General features: G+C 45.0%; 1 protein-coding gene across 1 annotated transcript in view; it reads left to right on the forward strand.

Annotated features, from left to right (window-relative positions):
- Positions 1-3,412: 3,412 nt before the first annotated feature.
- LOC311123103 (WD repeat-containing protein 88-like) overlaps positions 3,413-19,761 on the forward strand; it is a gene marked incomplete at its 5' end in the record, with an annotated part of 28,102 nt that continues 11,753 nt past the window's right edge. Inside the window, 3 exons of the mRNA XM_084197377.1 lie at positions 3,413-3,529; positions 7,053-7,163; positions 13,688-13,776. Coding sequence (XP_084053503.1) covers positions 3,413-3,529; positions 7,053-7,163; positions 13,688-13,776 — 317 coding nt within the window. The remainder of the gene's footprint in view (positions 3,530-7,052; positions 7,164-13,687; positions 13,777-19,761) is intronic.

The raw sequence follows: 19,761 nt of genomic DNA on the forward strand, positions 1-19,761 counted from the left end.
CAGAGCAAACACCAAGCCATGAGATCAAAGGAATTGTCTGTAGAGCTCCGAAACAGGATTGTGTCGAGGCACAGATTTGGGGAAGGGTACCAAAAAAATGTCTGCAGCATTGAAGGTCCCCAAGAACACAGTGGCCTCCATCATTCTTAAATGAAGAAGTTTGGAACCACCAAGACTCTTCTTAGAGCTGGCCGCCCGGCTAAACTGAGCAATCGATGGTCACTCTGACAGAGCTCCAGAGTTCCTCTGTGGAGATGGGAGAACCTCCAGAAGGACAACCATCTCTGCAGCACTCCACCAATCAGGCCTTTATGGTAGAGTGGCCAGACGGAAGCCACTCCTCAGTAAAAGGCACATGACAGCCTGCTTGGAGTTTGCCAAAAGGCACCTAAAGGACTCTGACCATGAGAAACAAGATTCTCTGGTCTGATGAAACCAAGATTGAACTCTTTGTCCTGAATGCCAAGCGTCACGTCTGGAGGAAACCTGGCATTATCCATACGGTGAAGCATGGTGGTGGCAGCATCATGCTGTGGGGATGTGTTTCAGTGGCAGGGACTGAGAGACTAGTCAGGATCGAGGGAAAAATGTACAGAGCAAAGTACAGAGAGATCCTTGATGAAAACCTGCTCCAGAGCGCTCAGGACCTCAGACTGGGGCGAAGGTTCACCTTCCAACAGAACAACAACCCTAAGCACACAGCCAAGAAAACGCAGGAGTGGCTTCGGGACAATTCTCTGAATGTCCTTGAGTGGCCCAGCCAGAGCCCGGACTTGAACCCGATCTAACATCTCTGGAGAGACCTGAAAATAGCTATGCAGCAACGCTCCCATCCAACCTGACAGAGCTTGAGAGGATCTACAAGGAAGAATGGGAGAAACTCCCCAAATACAGGTGTGCCAAGCTTGTAGCGTCATACCCAAGAAGACTCGAGGCTGTAATCGCTGCCAAAGGTTTTTCAACAAAGTACGGAGTATAAAGGGTCTGAATACTTATGTGAAATGTTATATTTTCGTTCTATTTTTAATACATTTGCAAAAATTTCTAAAAAACAGTATTTTCTTTGTCATTATGGTGTATTCTGTGTATATTGATAAGGGGAAAAAACTATTTAATCAATTTTAGAATAAGGCTCCAAGTTAACAAAATGTGGAAAAAGTCAAGGGGTCTGAATAATTTCCGAATGCACAATTTTTTACATTCTAGAAATAGTGAAGACCTCAAAGCTATGAAATAATACATATGGAATCATGTAGTAACCAAAAAGTGTTAAAAAAATCAAAATATATTTGAGATTCTTCAAATAGCCATCCTTTGCCTTGGTGACAGCTTTGCACACTCTTGGCATTCTCTCAACCAGCTTCATGAGGTAGTCACCTGGAAATAATTTCAATTAACAGGTGTGCCTTCTTAAAAGTTAATTTGTGGTATTTTTTTCCTTCTTAATGCATTTGAGCCAATCAGTTGTGTTGTGACAAGGTAGGGGGGCTATACAGAAGATAGCCCTATTTAGTAAAAGACCAAAATCAAATCCAATTTTATTTGTCACGTACACGTGTTTAGCAGATGTTATTGTGGGCGTAGCGAAATGCTTGTGCTTCCAGCGCCGACAGTGCAGTAATATCTAACAAGTAATATCTAGAAAATTCACAACATATACCCAATACACACAAATCTAAGTAAGGAATGAATCTAAAATATATACATATATGGATGAGCGATGTAAGAGTGGCATGGACTAAGATACCGTAGAATAGTATAGAAGACAGTATATACATATGAGATGAGTAATGCAAGATATGTAACGTGTTCCATTTCTTAAAGTGTCCAGTGATTTCTAGTCTATGTCTATAGGCAGCAGCCTCTAATGTGCTAGTGATGGCTGTTTAACAGTCTGATGGCCTTGAGATAGAAGCTGTTTTTCAGTCTCTCGGTCCCAGCTTTGATGCACTTGTACTGACCTCGCCTTCTGGATGATAGCGGGGTGAACAGGCAGTGGCTCGGGTGGTTGACGTCCTTGATTATCTTTTTGGCCTTCCTGTGACTTTGGGTGCTGTAGGTGTCCTGAAGGGTGGGTGGTTTGCCCCTGGTAATACGTTCGGCAGACCGCACCACTCTCTGGAGAACCTTGCGGTTAAGGGCGGTTGCAGTTGTGGTGATACAGCCCGACAGGATGCTCTCAATTGTGCATCTGTAAAAGTTTGTGAGGGTTTTAGGTGCCAAGCCAAATTTCTTCAGCCTCCTGAGGTTGAAGAGGCCATACTATGGAAAGAACAGCTCCAATAAGCAAAGAGAAACAACAGTCCATCATTACTTTAACACATGAAGGTCAGTCAATATGGAACATTTCAAGAACTTTGAAAATGTCTTCAAATGCAGTCGCAAAAACCATCAAGCGCTATGATGAAACTGGCTCTCATGAGGACCGCCACAGGAATGTTCCAACCGCCGTGTCTTTGTGAGACGCGGTGTGGGTGAACGGATGATCTCCGCATGTGTATTTCCCACCGTAAAGCATGGAGGAGGAGGTGTGGAGGTGCTTTGCTGGTGACACTGTGATTTATTTAGAATTCAAGGCACACTTAACCAGCATGGCTACCACAGCATTCTGCAGTGATACGCCATCTGGTTTGGGCTTAGTGGGACTATCATTTGTTTTTCAATAGGATAATGACCCAACACATCTCCAGGCTGTGTAAGGGCTATTTTACCAAGAAGGAGAGTGGTGGAGTGCTGCATCAGATGACCTGGCCTCCACAATCCCCCGACCTCAACCCAATTGAGATGGTTTGGGATGAGTCGGACCGCAGAGTGAAGGAAAAGCAGCCAACAAGTGCTCAGCATATGTGGGAACTCCTTCAAGACTGTTGGAAAAGCATTCTAGGTGAAGCTGGTTGAGAGAATACCAAGAGTGTGCAAAGCTGTCATCAAGGCAAAGGGTGGCTATTTGAAGAATCTCAAATATAAAATATATTTTGATTTGTTTAACACTTTTATTGGTTACTACATGATTCCATGTGTGTTATTTCATAGTTTTGATGTCTTCACTATTATTCTACAAAATAGAACATAGTAAAAATAAAGAAAAACCCTGCAATGAGTAGGTGTGTCCAAACTTTTAACTGGTACGGTATGCTTTTTCTTACTTAAAAATGACAATGAAAATCTTTTCATTACAAAGAAACTCTTCCCTGTCAGTGTGTGTGTAGCCTGCACATTTCCCACTGCAGTTCATCTCAGTCACACCAAACTCAGCGCTCCAGATGCATCACCGTTGCTATGGGAACGCACTGAACGGCAGAGCTAACTTTGGACAACATTGGTAACTCTGACTGGGTAGCTAGCGAGCTACTTTAGCGAAAAACATTGAAATTCCTGAACATAGAGAAACTCATTTCGTTTCCTGGGAAAAATGACGAGGAGAAATATCGACCCTTTGTCACTTGATGAGACCATTGATGAGGGGAAGGAGGAGAACGATGTGGAGAAGATGGGTGTCTCGGTGTGGGAGCATCAGGCCCTTGCCCAGGTAGCAGTTAGCTAGCTGGCTAGAAAGGGAATGAGTTGAATATAGTCTTCATGTTGATAGCTCAATTCTAGAGCAGTTAGCTAGCTGGCTAGAAAGGGAATGAGTTGAATATAGTGTTCATGTTGATAACTCAATTCTAGAGCAGTTAGCTAGCTAGGTTTATGTGCTGTAATAGTGTGCAGCTACTTCCATGTGAACTGTTTTAAAACTACAAACTTCAATGAATGATTGGTAAACTAATAGTTAACGTTAGCAAGGCAAGCTAACAGCTAGCCACATATACATAATTGATTGCATTGCACCTGTGTCATAACCCTGACAATAACATGAATGATGGCTCTTATCTAGAGCCACTTACAAATTGGTGCATCCACCTTATGATAGCCAGTGGGACTGCTTTTATACTATCCCAGGTATTCTTGTCCTTTTGCTTGTCTTGACAATGAGTTGGCAAAAGCACAAACAGATCTGGGAGCAGGCTAGGAAACACTGCATGAAATGCCTGCCTGCTATACATCTGGCAGGTGGCCAAACATATAAATGATGACAAAGACATCTCAACAGATGGGTCATTCATTGAGGTGCCATTTTAGAACAGAAAGACCAGACCCCGGCTATGGTATTAAAGTATGGGCATTCACATTATCATTACTGCAATGCTTTAGTCGCGTTGAAAACATATTTAAGTGACTTTGTTGAGCTTCACATGGCGCAGTGGTCTAAGGCACTGCATCGCAGTGCTAGCTGTGCCACTAGAGATCCTGGTTCGAATCCAGGCTCTGTCGCAGCCGGCCGCGACCGGGAGACTCATGGGCGGCGCACAATTGGCCCAGTGTCGTCCAGGGTAGGGGAGGGAATTGCCGGCAGGGATGTAGCTCAGTTGATAGAGCATGGCGTTTGCAACGCCAGGGTTGTGGGTTCGATTCCCACGGGGGGCCAGTATAAATAAAATAAAAATAGGTATTGACTACCTGTAAGTCGCTCTGGATAAGAGCGTCTGCTAAATGACGTAAATGTAGTCATTTTAGCAGACGCTCTTATCCAGAGCGACTTACAGATAGTGAGTGCATACATTTTCATACTTTTAAATACTTTCGGATGATTTGGACATGATGCGCGAAATATGCAATTATCAGTGCCATGACTTGAAAGGGATTTGTGCCAAAAATGCTAAAACGTTAGCATGTGAAACAGTGCCAGGGAAACATAATTTAGCCCACATACTATTACTATGTGTAATGAAGATGTGAGATGGGGCTTGATTCCCCATGCCTCTTCAGATCCCCATCATGGTGAAATGAAGATGTGAGATGGGGCTTGATTCCCCATGCCTCTTCAGATCCCCATCATGGTGTAATGAAGATGTGAGATGGGGCTTGATTCCCCATGCCTCTTCAGATCCCCATCATGGTGTAATGAAGATGTGAGATGGGGCTTGATTCCCCATGCCTCTTCAGATCCCCATCATGGTGTAATGAAGATGTGAGATGGGGCTTGATTCCCCATGCCTCTTCAGATCCCCATCATGGTGTAATGAAGATGTGAGATGGGGCTTGATTCCCCATGCCTCTTCAGATCCCCATCATGGTGTAATGAAGATGTGAGATGGGGCTTGATTCCCCATGCCTCTTCAGAACCCCATCATGGTGTAATGAAGATGTGAGATGGGGCTTGATTCCCCATGCCTCTTCAGATCCCCATCATGGTGTAATGAAGATGTGAGATGGGGCTTGATTCCCCATGCCTCTTCAGATCCCCATCATGGTGTAATGAAGATGTGAGATGGGGCTTGATTCCCCATGCCTCTTCAGAACCCCATCATGGTGTAATGAAGATGTGAGATGGGGCTTGATTCCCCATGCCTCTTCAGATCCCCATCATGGTGTAATGAAGATGTGAGATGGGGCTTGATTCCCCATGCCTCTTCAGATCCCCATCATGGTGTAATGAAAATGTGAGATGGGGCTTGATTCCCCATGCCTCTTCAGAACCCCATCATGGTGTAATAAAGATGTGAGATGGGGCTTGATTCCCCATGCCTCTTCAGAACCCCATCATGGTGTAATGAAGATGTGAGATGGGGCTTGATTCCCCATGCCTCTTCAGATCCCCGTCATGGTGTAATGAAGATGTGAGATGGGGCTTGATTCCCCATGCCTCTTCAGGACCCCATCATGGTGTAATGAAGATGTGAGATGGGGCTTGATTCCCCATGCCTCTTCAGATCCCCGTCATGGTGTAATGAAGATGTGAGATGGGGCTTGATTCCCCATGCCTCTTCAGATCCCCATCATGGTGTAATGAAGATGTGAGATGGGGCTTGATTCCCCATTCCTCTTCAGATCCCCATCATGGTGTAATGAAGATGTGAGATGGGGCTTGATTCCCCATGCCTCTTCAGAACCCCATCATGGTGTAATGAAGATGTGAGATGGGGCTTGATTCCCCATGCCTCTTCAGATCCCCATCATGGTGTAATGAAGATGTGAGATGGGGCTTGATTCCCCATGCCTCTTCAGAACCCCATCATGGTGTAATGAAGATGTGAGATGGGGCTTGATTCCCCATGCCTCTTCAGAACCCCATCATGGTGTAATGAAGATGTGAGATGGGGCTTGATTCCCCATGCCTCTTCAGATCCCCATCATGGTGTAATGAAGATGTGAGATGGGGCTTGATTCCCCATGCCTCTTCAGATCCCCGTCATGGTGTAATGAAGATGTGAGATGGGGCTTGATTCCCCATGCCTCTTCAGAACCCCATCATGGTGTAATGAAGATGTGAGATGGGGCTTGATTCCCCATGCCTCTTCAGAACCCCATCATGGTGTAATGAAGATGTGAGATGGGGCTTGATTCCCCATGCCTCTTCAGATCCCCGTCATGGTGTAATGAAGATGTGAGATGGGGCTTGATTCCCCATGCCTCTTCAGATCCCCGTCATGGTGTAATGAAGATGTGAGATGGGGCTTGATTCCCCATGCCTCTTCAGATCCCCATCATGGTGTAATGAAGATGTGAGATGGGGCTTGATTCCCCATGCCTCTTCAGATCCCCGTCATGGTGTAATGAAGATGTGAGATGGGGCTTGATTCCCCATGCCTCTTCAGATCCCAATCAAAGGTGTAATGAAGATGTGAGATGGGGCTTGATTCCCCATGCCTCTTCAGATCCCCGTCATGGTGTAATGAAGATGTGAGATGGGGCTTGATTCCCCATGCCTCTTCAGATCCCCATCATGGTGTAATGAAGATGTGAGATGGGGCTTGATTCCCCATGCCTCTTCAGATCCCCGTCATGGTGTAATGAAGATGTGAGATGGGGCTTGATTCCCCATGCCTCTTCAGATCCCCATCATGGTGTAATGAAGATGTGAGATGGGGCTTGATTCCCCATGCCTCTTCAGATCCCCATCATGGTGTAATGAAGATGTGAGATGGGGCTTGATTCCCCATGCCTCTTCAGAACCCCATCATGGTGTAATGAAGATGTGAGATGGGGCTTGATTACCCATGCCTCTTCAGATCCCCGTCAAGGTGCTGAGGGGTCACACAGACGCCATCACCAGCTGTCACTTCTGCTTTGACGACACCAAAGTCCTGACCAGCTCCCACGACAAGACGGCCGCACTATGGGTAGGCCTATACCTCACAGGCCTATGAAACACTAGGGCTGTGTCTCAAATGGCACACTATTCTCTATATAGTGCGCTACATTTGGCCAAAAGTAGTGCACTGTGCAGGGAATTAGGTAGCCATTTGAGACGCGGGTGTGTTTATTAATTAATACAGGCATACACATCTCAAGGCAATTATAAGGCCTATTATTAAAGCTATTTCAGTTTCCATCTGTGTGACGTGTCACTCACCTATCCATCTCAGTGTTTATGAAGATTGCCTTTCACTAGTGAACGTGGATGCCTATCTTACCTATAATAAAATATTCATGTTGAAAGCTTATTGTGCCATCTGGCCTATAGCTATTAATCTGAAGTAAACTACTGGTCAAAAGTTTTAGAACACCTACTCCTTCAAAGGTTTTTCTTTATTTTTACTATGTTCTACTTTGTAGAATAATAGTGAAGACATCAAAAATATGAAATAACACATATGGAATCATGTAGTCACCAGAAAACTGTTAAACGAATCAAAATATGTTTTATATTTAACATTCTTCAAATAGCCACCCTTTGCCTTGATGACAGCTTTGCACACCCTTGGTATTCTCTCAACCAGCTTCACCTGGAATGCTTTTCCAACAGTCTTGAAGGAGTTCCCACATATGCTGAGCACTTGTTGGCTGCTTTTCCTTCACTCTGCGGTCTGACGCATCCCAAACCATCTCAATTTGGTTGAGGTCGGGGGATTGTGGAGGCCAGGTCATCTGATGCAGCACTCCATCACTCTCCTTCTTGGTCAAATAGCCCTTCCACAGCCTGGAGGTGTGTTGGGTCATTGTCCTGTTGAAAAACAAATTATAGTCTCACTAAGCCCAAACCAGATGGGATGATGTATCGCTGCAGAATGCTGTGGTAGCCATGCTGGTTAAGTGTGCCTTGAATTCTAAATAAATCACAGACAGCGTCACCAGAAAAGCACCCCCACACCATAACACCTCCTCCTCCATGCTTTACGGTGGGAAATACACATGCGGAGATCATCCATTCACCCACACCGCATCTCATAAAGGCATGACGGTTGGAACCAAAAATCTCCAATTTGGATTCCAGACAAAAGGACACATTTCCACCGGTCTAATATCCATTGCTCGTGTTTCTTGGCCCAAGCAAGTCTCTTCTTCTTATTGGTGTCCTTTAGTAGTGGATTCTTTGCAGCAATTCGACTATGAAGGCCTGATTCACACAGTCTCCTCTGAACAGTTGATGTTGAGATGTGTCTGTGACTTGAACTCTGTGTAGCATTTATTTGGGATGCAATTTCTGAGGCTGGTAACTCTATTGAACTTATCCTCTGCAGCAGAGGTAACTCTGGGTCTTCCATTCCTGTGGCGGTCCTCATGAGAGCCAGTTTCATCATAGCGCTTGATGGTTTTTGCGACTGCACTTGAAGAAACGTTCAAAGTTCTTGAAATGTTCCGTATTGACTGACCTTCTTGTCTTAAAGTAATGATGGACTGTCGTTTCTCTTTGCTTATTTGAGCTGTTCTTGCCATAATATGGACTTGGTCTTTTACTAAATAGGGCTATCTTCTGTATACCCCCCCTACCTTGTCACAACACAACTGACTCCTGAGTGGCGCAGTGGTCTAAGGCACTGCATCGCAGTGCTAACTGTGCCACTAGAGATCCTGGTTCGAATCCAGGCTCTGTCGCAGCCGGCCGCGACCGGGAGACTCATGGGCGGCGCACAATTGGCCCAGCGTCGTCTAGGGTAGGGGAGGGAATGGCCGGCAGGGATGTAGCTCAGTTGATAGAGCATGGCGTTTGCAACGCCAGGGTTGTGGGTTCGATTCCCACGGGGGGCCAGTATAAAAAATATGTAATCACTAACTGTAAGTCGCTCTGGATAAGAGCGTCTGCTAAATGACTAAAATGTAAAATGTAAATGTAAACTGATTGGCTCAAACACATTAAGAAGGAAATACATTCCACAAATGAACTTTTAAATAAAATAAAATCAAATTTTATTTGTCACATACACGTGTTTAGCAGATGTTATAGCGGGTGTAGCGAAATGCTTGTGCTTCCAGCTCCGACAGTGCAGTAATATCCAACAATTTCACAACATATACCTAATACACACAAAACTAGTAAGGAATGGAATTTAAGAAAATATACATATATGGACAAGCAATGACAGAGCGGCATGGACTAAGATACAGTAGAATATTATAGAATAGAATGCAGTATATACATACAGTGGGGAGAACAAGTATTTGATACACTGCTGATTTTGCAGGTTTTCCTACTTACAAAGCATGTAGAGGTCTGTAATTTTTATCATAGGTACACTTCAACTGTGAGAGACGGAATCTAAAACAAAAATCCAGAAAATCACATTGTATGATTTTTAAGTAATTAATTTGCATTTTATTGCATGACATAAGTATTTGATACATCAGAAAAGCAGAACTTAATATTTGGTACAGAAACCTTTGTTTGCAATTACAGAGATCATACGTATCCTGTAGGTCTTGACCAGGTTTGCACACACTGCAGCAGGGATTTTGGCCCACTCCTCCATACAGACCTTCTCCAGATCCTTCAGGTTTCGGGGCTGTTGCTGGGCAATACGGACTTTCAGCTCCCTCCAAAGATGTTCTATTGGGTTCAGGTCTGGAGACTGGCTAGGCCACTCCAGGACCTTGAGATGCTTCTTACGGAGCCACTCCTTAGTTGCCCTGGCTGTGTGTTTTGGGTCGTTGTCATGCTGGAAGACCCAGCCACGACCCATCTTCAATGCTCTTACTGAGGGAAGGAGGTTGTTGGCCAAGATCTCGCGATACATGGCCCCATCCATCCTCCCCTCAATACGGTGCAGTCGTCCTGTCCCCTTTGCAGAAAAGCATCCCCAAAGAATGATGTTTCCACCTCCATGCTTCACGGTTGGGATGGTGTTCTTGGGGTTGTACTCATCCTTCTTCTTCCTCAAAACACGGCGAGTGGAGTTTAGACCAAAAAGCTCTATTTTTGTCTCATCAGACCACATGACCTTCTCCCATTCCTCCTCTGGATCATCCAGATGGTCATTGGCAAACTTGACCATCTGGATGACCAGACTTGACCAAACTTGACCAGACGGGCCTGGACATGCGCTGGCTTGAGCAGGGGGACCTTGCGTGCGCTGCAGGATTTTAATCCATGACGGCGTAGTGTGTTACTAATGGTTTTCTTTGAGACTGTGGTCCCAGCTCTCTTCAGGTCTAAGACCAGGTCCTGCCGTGTAGTTCTGGGCTGATCCCTCACCTTCCTCATGATCATTGATGCCCCACGAGGTGAGATCTTGCATGGAGCCCCAGACCGAGGGTGATTGACCGTCATCTTGAACTTCTTCTATTTTCTAATAATTGCGCCAACAGTTGTTGCCTTCTCACCAAGCTGCTTGCCTATTGTCCTGTAGCCCATCCCAGCCTTGTGCAGGTCTACAATTTTATCCCTGATGTCCTTACACAGCTCTCTGGTCTTGGCCATTGTGGAGAGGTTGGAGTCTGTTTGATTGAGTGTGTGGACAGGTGTCTTTTATACAGGTAACGAGTTCAAACAGGTGCAGTTAATACAGGTAATGAGTGGAGAACAGGAGGGCTTCTTAATGAAAAACTAACAGGTCTGTGAGAGATGGAATTCTTACTGGTTGGTAGGTGATCAAATACTTATATCATGAAATAAAATGCAAATTAATTACTTAAAAATCATACAATGTGATTTTCTGGATTTTTGTTTTAGATTCCGTCTCTCACAGTTGAAGTGTACCTATGATAAAAATTACAGACCTCTACATGCTTTGTAAGTAGGAAAACCTGCAAAATCGGCAGTGTATCAAATACTTGTTCTCCCCACTGTATGAGATGAGTAGTGCAAGATATGTGAACATTATTAAAGTGACTAGTGTTCCATTTCTTAAAGTGGCCAGTGATTTCAATAGGCAGCAGCAGCCTCTAATGTGCTAGTGATGGCTATTTAACAGTCTGATGGCCATGAGATAGAAGCTGTTTTTCATTCTCTCGGTCCCAGCTTTGATGCACCTGTACTGACCTCGCCTTCTGGATGATAGCGGGGTGAACAGGCAGTGGCTCGGGTGGTTGATGTCCTTGATGATCTTTTTGGCCTTCCTGTGACATCGGGTGCTGTAGGTGTCTTGGAGGGCGGGTAGTTTGCCCCCGGTAATGCGTTCGGCAGACCGCACCACCCTCTGGAGAGCCCTGCGGTTGTGGGCGGTGCAGTTGCCGTACCAGGCGGCGATACAGCCCGACAGGATGCTCTCAATTGTGCGTTTGTAAAAGTTTGTGAGGGTTTTAGGTGCCAAGCCGAATTTCGAGGCTCTGTTGCGCCTTCTACACCACACTGTCTGCGTGGGTGGACCATTTCAGTTTGTCTGTGATGTGTACGCCAAGGAACTTGAAGCTTTCCACCTTCTCCACTGCGGTCCCGTCACATACGTCTCGTGTCTGAGCCATTGAATTGCGACACCACTTTGTCTCTATACAGATGTTTTGCCAGTTTAATTGCCAGTTTAATTGCCTTGCGGAGTGAGTAGCTACACTGTTTGTATTCTGCCATATTCCCAGTCACCTTGCCATGGTTGAATGCGGTGGTTCGCGCTTTCAGATTGGTGAAAATGCTGCCGTCTATCCACGGTTTCTGGTTAGGGTAGGTTTTAATAGTCACAGTGGGCACAACATCACCTATACACTTCCTGATAAACTCAGTCACCATTTCAGTGTATTTGTCTAAATTATTTTCGGAAGCTACCCGGAACATATCCCAGTCCGTGTGATCAAAACAATCTTGAAGCGTAGATTCCGATTGGTCAGACCAGCGTTGGATAGTCCTTAGCATGGGTATTTCCTGTTTGAGTTTCTGCCTATAGGAAGGGAGGAGCAAAATGGAGTCGTGGTCAGATTTGCCGAAAGGAGGGCAGGGGAGGGCCTTATAACCATCCCGGAAGTTCGAATAGCAATGGTCGAGGATTTTGGCAGCGCTAGTACAACAGTCGATATGTTGATAGAACTTTGGCAGCCTAGTCCTCAAATTTGCTTTGTTAAAATCTCTGTTGCGCCTTCTTCACCACACTGTCTGGGTGGGTGGACCATTTCAGCTTGTCAGTGATGTGTACGCCAAGGAACTTGAAGCTTTCCACCTTCTCCACTGCGGTCCCGTCGATGTGGGTAGGGGGGTGCACCCTCTGCTGTTTCCTGAAGTCCACGATCATCTCCTTTGTTTTGTTGACGTTGAGTGAGAGGTTATTTTCCTGGCAACACACTCCCAGAGCCCTCACCTCCTCCCTGTAGGCGGTCTCAACATTGTTAGTAATCAAGCCTACTAATGTTGTGTCGTCTGCAAACTTGATGATTGAGTTGGAGGCGTGTTTGGCCACGCAGTCATGGGTGAACAGGGAGTACAGGAGGGGGCTGAGCATGCACCCTTGTGGGGCCCCAGTGTTGAGGATCAGTGAAGTGGAGATGTTGTTTCCTACCTTCACCACCTGGGGGCGGCCCGTCAGGAAGTCCAGGACCCATTTGCACAGGGCGGGGTTCAGACCCAGGGCCTCGAGCTTAATGATGAGCTTGGAGGGTACTATGGTGTTGAACGCTGAGCTATAGTCAATGAACAGCGTTCTTACATGGGTATTCCTCTTGTCCAGATGGGATAGGGCAGTGTGCAGTGTGATGGCGATTGCGTCGTCTGTGGATCTATTGGGGCGGTATGCAAATTGAAGTGGATCTAGGGTGACAGGTAAGGTAGAGGTGATATGATCCTTGACTAGTCTCTCAAAGCACTTCATGATGACAGAAGTGAGTGCTACGGGAAGATAGTCATTTTGTTTAGTTACCTTAGCATTCTTGGGTACAGGAACAATGGTGGCCATCTTGAAGCATGTGGGGACAGCAGACTGGGATAGGGAGAGATTGAATATGTCCGTAAACACACCAGCCAGCTGGTCTGAACATTTTCTGACGACGCGGCTAGGGATGCCGTCTGGGCCGGCAGCCTTGCGGGGGTTAACTGCCGTCTGGGCCGGCAGCCTTGCGGGGGTTAACATACTTAGAAGGCACACCTGTTAATTGAAGTTCATTCCAGGTGACTACCTCTTGAAGCTGGTTGAGAGAATGCCAAGAGTGTGCAAAGCTGTCATCAAAGGGTGGCTATTTGAAGAATCTCAAATATAAAATATATTTTGATTTGTTTAACAGTTTTTTGGTTACTACATGATTCCATATGCGTTATTTCATAGTTTTGATGTCTTCACTATTATTCTACAATGTAGAAAATAGTAAAAATAAAGAAAAACCCTTGAATGAGTAGGTGTTCCGAAACTTTTGACCAGTAGTGTATATGCTATGGATGTATCCCAAATAGCACCCTATTCCCAACATAGTGCACTACTTCTGACCAAGGCGTATAGGGCTCTGGTCAAGAGTAGTGCACTATGTAGGGAATAGGGTGCTATTAGGGACACACTATGTATGTCTGCTTCTGAAGGACACAGAGAGTGGTGCCGCACTATTGGTGTTTGAGAGAGGACATCTGTCGAACATCTCGGAGTGTGCCTTGATTCCCGACAAGAAAAGGTGAGTTGTCAGTGTGTTCCGATGGCCTACCCTTCTCCAGAAGGGTGTCGCTCGTACACTCCAACATATTCCTAACACCAGTCTATTCCTTTTACATCCATGAGGGGGAGTGGACAAGTGCACACTTTGGGAGAAGGGTAGAGCATCAGAATGTAGCCTTGCTCTTATGGAAACTGACCACAGAAGCCCTCGTCTGTTTGTTGTGACTTTAGTGATTATACATTATTAGTGTTATAACTCTTTATACAATTGTTTTGTTTCCTCAAATATCACATCCCACATATCTGAGGGACCTCACCTACCATATTATCACCATACTGAGGGACCTCACCATACCATATTATCACCATACTGAGGGACCTCACCATACCATATTATCACCATACTGAGGGACCTCACCATACCATATTATCACCATACTGAGGGACCTCACCATACCATATTATCACCATACTGAGGGACCTCACCATACCATATTATCACCATACTGAGGGACCTCACCATATTATCACCATACTGAGGGACCTCACCATACCATATTATCACCATACTGAGGGACCTCACCATACCATATTATCACCATACTGAGGGACCTCACCATACCATATTATCACCATACTGAGGGACCTCACCATACCATATTATCACCATACTGATTGACCTCACCATACCATATTATCACCATACTGAGGGACCTCACCATACCATATTATCACCATACTGAGGGACCTCACCATACCATATTATCACCATACTGAGGGACCTCACCATATTATCACCATACTGAGGGACCTCACCATACCATATTATCACCATACTGATTGACCTCACCATACCATATTATCACCACACTGAGGGACCTCACCATACCATATTATCACCATACTGAGGGACCTCACCATACCATATTATCACCATACTGAGGGACCTCACCATACCATATTATCACCATACTGAGGGACCTCACCATATTATCACCATACTGAGGGACCTCACCATACCATATTATCACCATACTGAGGGACCTCACCATACCATATTATCACCATACTGATTGACCTCACCATACCATATTATCACCATAATGAGGGACCTCACCATATTATCACCATACTGAGGGACCTCACCATACCATATTATCACCACACTGAGGGACCTCACCATATTATCACCATACTGAGGGACCTCACCATACCATATTATCACCATACTGAGGGACCTCACCATACCATATTATCACCATACTGAGGGACCTCACCATATTATCACCATACTGAGGGACCTCACCATACCATATTATCACCATACTGAGGGACCTCACCATACCATATTATCACCATACTGAGGGACCTCACCATACCATATTATCACCATACTGAGGGACCTCACCATACCATATTATCACCATACTGAGGGACCTCACCATACCATATTATCACCATACTGAGGGACCTCACCATATTATCACCATACTGATTGACCTCACCATACCATATTATCACCATACTGAGGGACCTCACCATACCATATTATCACCATACTGAGGGACCTCACCATACCATATTATCACCATACTGAGGGACCTCACCATATTATCACCATACTGAGGGACCTCACCATACCATATTATCACCATACTGATTGACCTCACCATACCATATTATCACCACACTGAGGGACCTCACCATACCATATTATCACCATACTGAGGGACCTCACCATACCATATTATCACCATACTGAGGGACCTCACCATACCATATTATCACCACACTGAGGGACCTCACCATACCATATTATCACCATACTGAGGGACCTCACCATACCATATTATCACCATACTTAGGGACCTCACCATACCATATTATCACCATACTGAGGGACCTCACCATATTATCACCATACTGAGGGACCTCACCATACCATATTATCACCATACTGAGGGACCTCACCATATTATCACCATACTGAGGGACCTCACCATACCATATTATCACCACACTGAGGGACCTCACCATATTATCACCATACTGAGGGACCTCACCATACCATATTATCACCATACTGAGGGACCTCACCATACCATATTATCACCATACTGAGGGACCTCACCATACCATATTATCACCATACTGAGGGACCTCACCATACCATATTATCACCATACTGAGGGACCTCACCATACCATATTATCACCATACTGAGGGACCTCACCATACCATATTATCACCATACTGAGGGACCTCACCATACCATATTATCACCATACTGAGGGACCTCACCATACCATATTATCACCATACTGAGGGACCTCACCATATTATCACCATACTGAGGGACCTCACCATACCATATTATCACCATACTGAGGGACCTCACCATACCATATTATCACCATACTGAGGGACCTCACCATACCATATTATCACCATACTGAGGGACCTCACCATATTATCACCATACTGATTGACCTCACCATACCATATTATCACCATACTGAGGGACCTCACCATACCATATTATCACCATACTGAGGGACCTCACCATATTATCACCATACTGAGGGACCTCACCATACCATATTATCACCATACTGAGGGACCTCACCATACCATATTATCACCACACTGAGGGACCTCACCATACCATATTATCACCATACTGAGGGACCTCACCATACCATATTATCACCATACTGAGGGACCTCACCATACCATATTATCACCATACTGAGGGACCTCACCATACCATATTATCACCATACTGAGGGACCTCACCATACCATATTATCACCATACTGAGGGACCTCACCATACCATATTATCACCATACTGAGGGACCTCACCATATTATCACCATACTGAGGGACCTCACCGTACGATATTATCACAATACTGAGGTACCTCACGATATGTTGTGTACTGCGATTCTCACGATTCTGTATGTATTACAATTCGATACTGGAATTTGATTGGAATATGATGTTCCAACATATTGCTCACTACTCTTCGTGTTTTCCCAATGGGAGGAACCACACACTTGTTTACATGTCTGGGTTGTTCTTTCAGTCCTTAACCATGTCTCTGGACTGCACCTTTTCAAATGTGTTGTGTTAAAGACTCTGCTTCCTCTGGACTATGGTTCTAGTTCTGTCTGAGTCCAAATGTTGTCAAATCAGATCTAGACTTTCTATTATTTGAGCTGCTTTTACTGTCAGGAAATGTGCAATCTAACCCAGGTCCCTGCGTTTTTACCCCATCTGAATTAAAAACTCAGAATGGTCTGAAGTTTCTGCACATAAATGGAAGAAGTATTTTTCCAAAACTTGATTTTGTGAATATTTGGATAAAAACTGCAGATCCACATGTATTTATGCTTTCTGAAACCTGGCTCAAAAACATCTAACACTGACAAAGACATTGGCATTGATGGTTACAATGTGTTTTCTGGTCAGATCATAAATCTAAGGGTGGTGGTGTTGCTATATACATACAAGACAAGTTCTCTGCGACCATTCTGACATCTGTTACCAAACCCAAGCACATTGAATATCTATCTGTCTTTCAATATAGATCTCTGGTTGTCTCCTGTTGTTCTGGATCCCCATCTGCTAATGGCTTACTGGGTTCTATTTTAGAATTATACTGAACAAAAATATGAAATGCAACATGCAACAATTTCAAAGATTTTACTGAGTTACAGTTCATATGTGACTCGTTTCAGGAAACTAGGCGTATGTCGCGGGTCACTACTTCACAGGAGCGCCATTTGAACGTAAACTTTTTTTATTTATAAAAATGCGTTTTTTGGCAGAAATGCCTTCTGGAACATGTGAACTTTCGTGTGACTTAATAACAAACTTGTATGCCATCTGTAAATACAAATAAAATTACGAGCTTAGTTGGTTAAGCCACAGAAAAAGACGGCAACCTTCCCACTAGCCATGATTGGCTGAGATAATGAGTGGGCTGGACATGCCGAAAGAGGAGTTTGGATTGGTCTGCCATATAGCACGCTTCTGTCTATTTGAGCTGGTCAGTATATGTAGGTAATCCTGTCTAGTGGCACAGCTAGCACTGCGATGCAGTGCCTTAGACCACTGCGCCACTCGGGAGTTTCATTTCAAGTTAAAGTGTACTGTTAGCTAGCTAGCTAATGTTACGTTACGTGTATGATCTTATTATTCGTATCTCAGAGCCATTTGCTAGCTAACATTGAACCTGGTTGGTTAGCTACCTGCAGATTCATGCAAGGTAGTAAAGTCATGAGTTGGGATTATGGTTAATTGTTTAACTAACTAGCTAACGTTAGCTGGCTGGCTCACTAGCTAACTTTACGTGTATGATCTTATTATTCGTATCTCAGAGCCGTTTGCTTGGCTAGTTATAGCCTAATGTTAGCTAGCTAACATTGAACCTGGTTGGTTAGCTACCTGCAGATTCATGCAGGGTAGTAAAGTCATGAGTTGGGATTATGGTTAATTGTTTACCTAGCTAGCTAGCTAGCTAGCTATATGTCTTAACAAAAGACTCCACTATGCAAGTAAATTCAGTCTGAGTATGCCAGAGCGCAGAATAACTGATGAATTTATGAACGCACAACACCCGTTGAATATGGCCGGTGTCAGTAAACGTCGGCAAAAAAGCGTAATTAAATTGTTGCCAGCAGCACAGTTACAGTCGCCAACGCTCTGGATAACATGAAAACAGCCTAACTAGCTCTAATGAGAGAACACCCCACTGACCATTTTACTGGCCCTAGCAGAGCTGGTTAGGCTGTTTTCATGTTATCCAGAGGTAAACAATGAACCATAATCCCAATTTTGTGTCTGGAAGTAGCTAGCAAGCTAGCCAATGTTAGCCAGTTAGCTCGGGTGCTTGACTGCCGTTGTGAGGTCAGAACGCTCGGATCAACATTTACATTTACATTACATTTTAGTCATTTAGCAGACGCTCTTATCCAGAGCGACTTACAGGAGCAATTAGGGTTAAGTGCCTTGCTTAAGGGCACATTGACAGATTTTTCACCTAGTCGGCTCGGGGATTAGAACCAGCGACCTTTCGGTTACTGGCACAACGCTCTTACCCACTAAGCTACCTGCCGCCCTAACCCTACTCGTCGGCCAGAGCGTCAAGTGTGCGCTCTGAACGCTCCGAGAGCGAAATGAGATGGGTGGGGCTAAAGCTTAAGAGGGTGTGAACGATGCTGAATGGGTGTAGATAAAGAAGAGCTCTTCAGTAGGTGTACCAAAACATTCAAAGGCTATTTTCTCAAAAGTGAGATTACAAGTTTATCAACTGCAGGGAGGGAGGTGCTGTTGCCATGTAACCCTGGCAGAGGGGAAGGCCCAGAGGGCTGTAGGGAGGGAGGTGCTGTTGCCAGGTAACCCTGGCAGAGGAGAAGGCCCAGAGGGCTGTAGGGAGGGAGGTGCTGTTGCCAGGTAACCCTGGCAGAGGAGAAGGCCCAGAGGGCTGTAGGGAGGGAGGTGCTGTTGCCAGGTAACCCTGGCAGAGGAGAAGTCCCAGAGGGCTGCAGGGAGGGAGGTGCTGTTGCCAGGTAACCCTGGCAGAGGAGAAGTCCCAGAGGGCTGCAGGGAGGGAGGTGCTGTTGCCAGGTAACCCTGGCAGAGGAGAAGTCCCAGAGGGCTGCAGGGAGGGAGGTGCTCACACATATGGAGTCTAGACTCTGGAGCCACTAAAACATTAGCTAGTTCATGGATTACTACTGCTTTTGCTGTTGCACTAGTCTAGTGGCATTGAGGTGATATCTTAAAAAAACTATATTTTGGTTTTTGTTTCATTAGTCCATTGTTGACATAGCCCCTGAATGTTTTGCTTGTCAGCAATCAAGTTTTCAAGATATATAACATTCAAAATTCAGAAATCATTAAAATAGTTTTTGGGTGGAGTTTTCCTTTAAGAGTTTTGCTTGTTTTGGGTAGTGCTTACTCCTCTGAGTCGTTCTGTTGTTTCACTCCTCTATGTT

The sequence above is a fragment of the Coregonus lavaretus genome, assembly GCF_964263955.1.
Source record: "Coregonus lavaretus genome assembly, contig: HAP1_SCAFFOLD_320, whole genome shotgun sequence".
NCBI lineage: Eukaryota > Metazoa > Chordata > Actinopteri > Salmoniformes > Salmonidae > Coregonus > Coregonus lavaretus.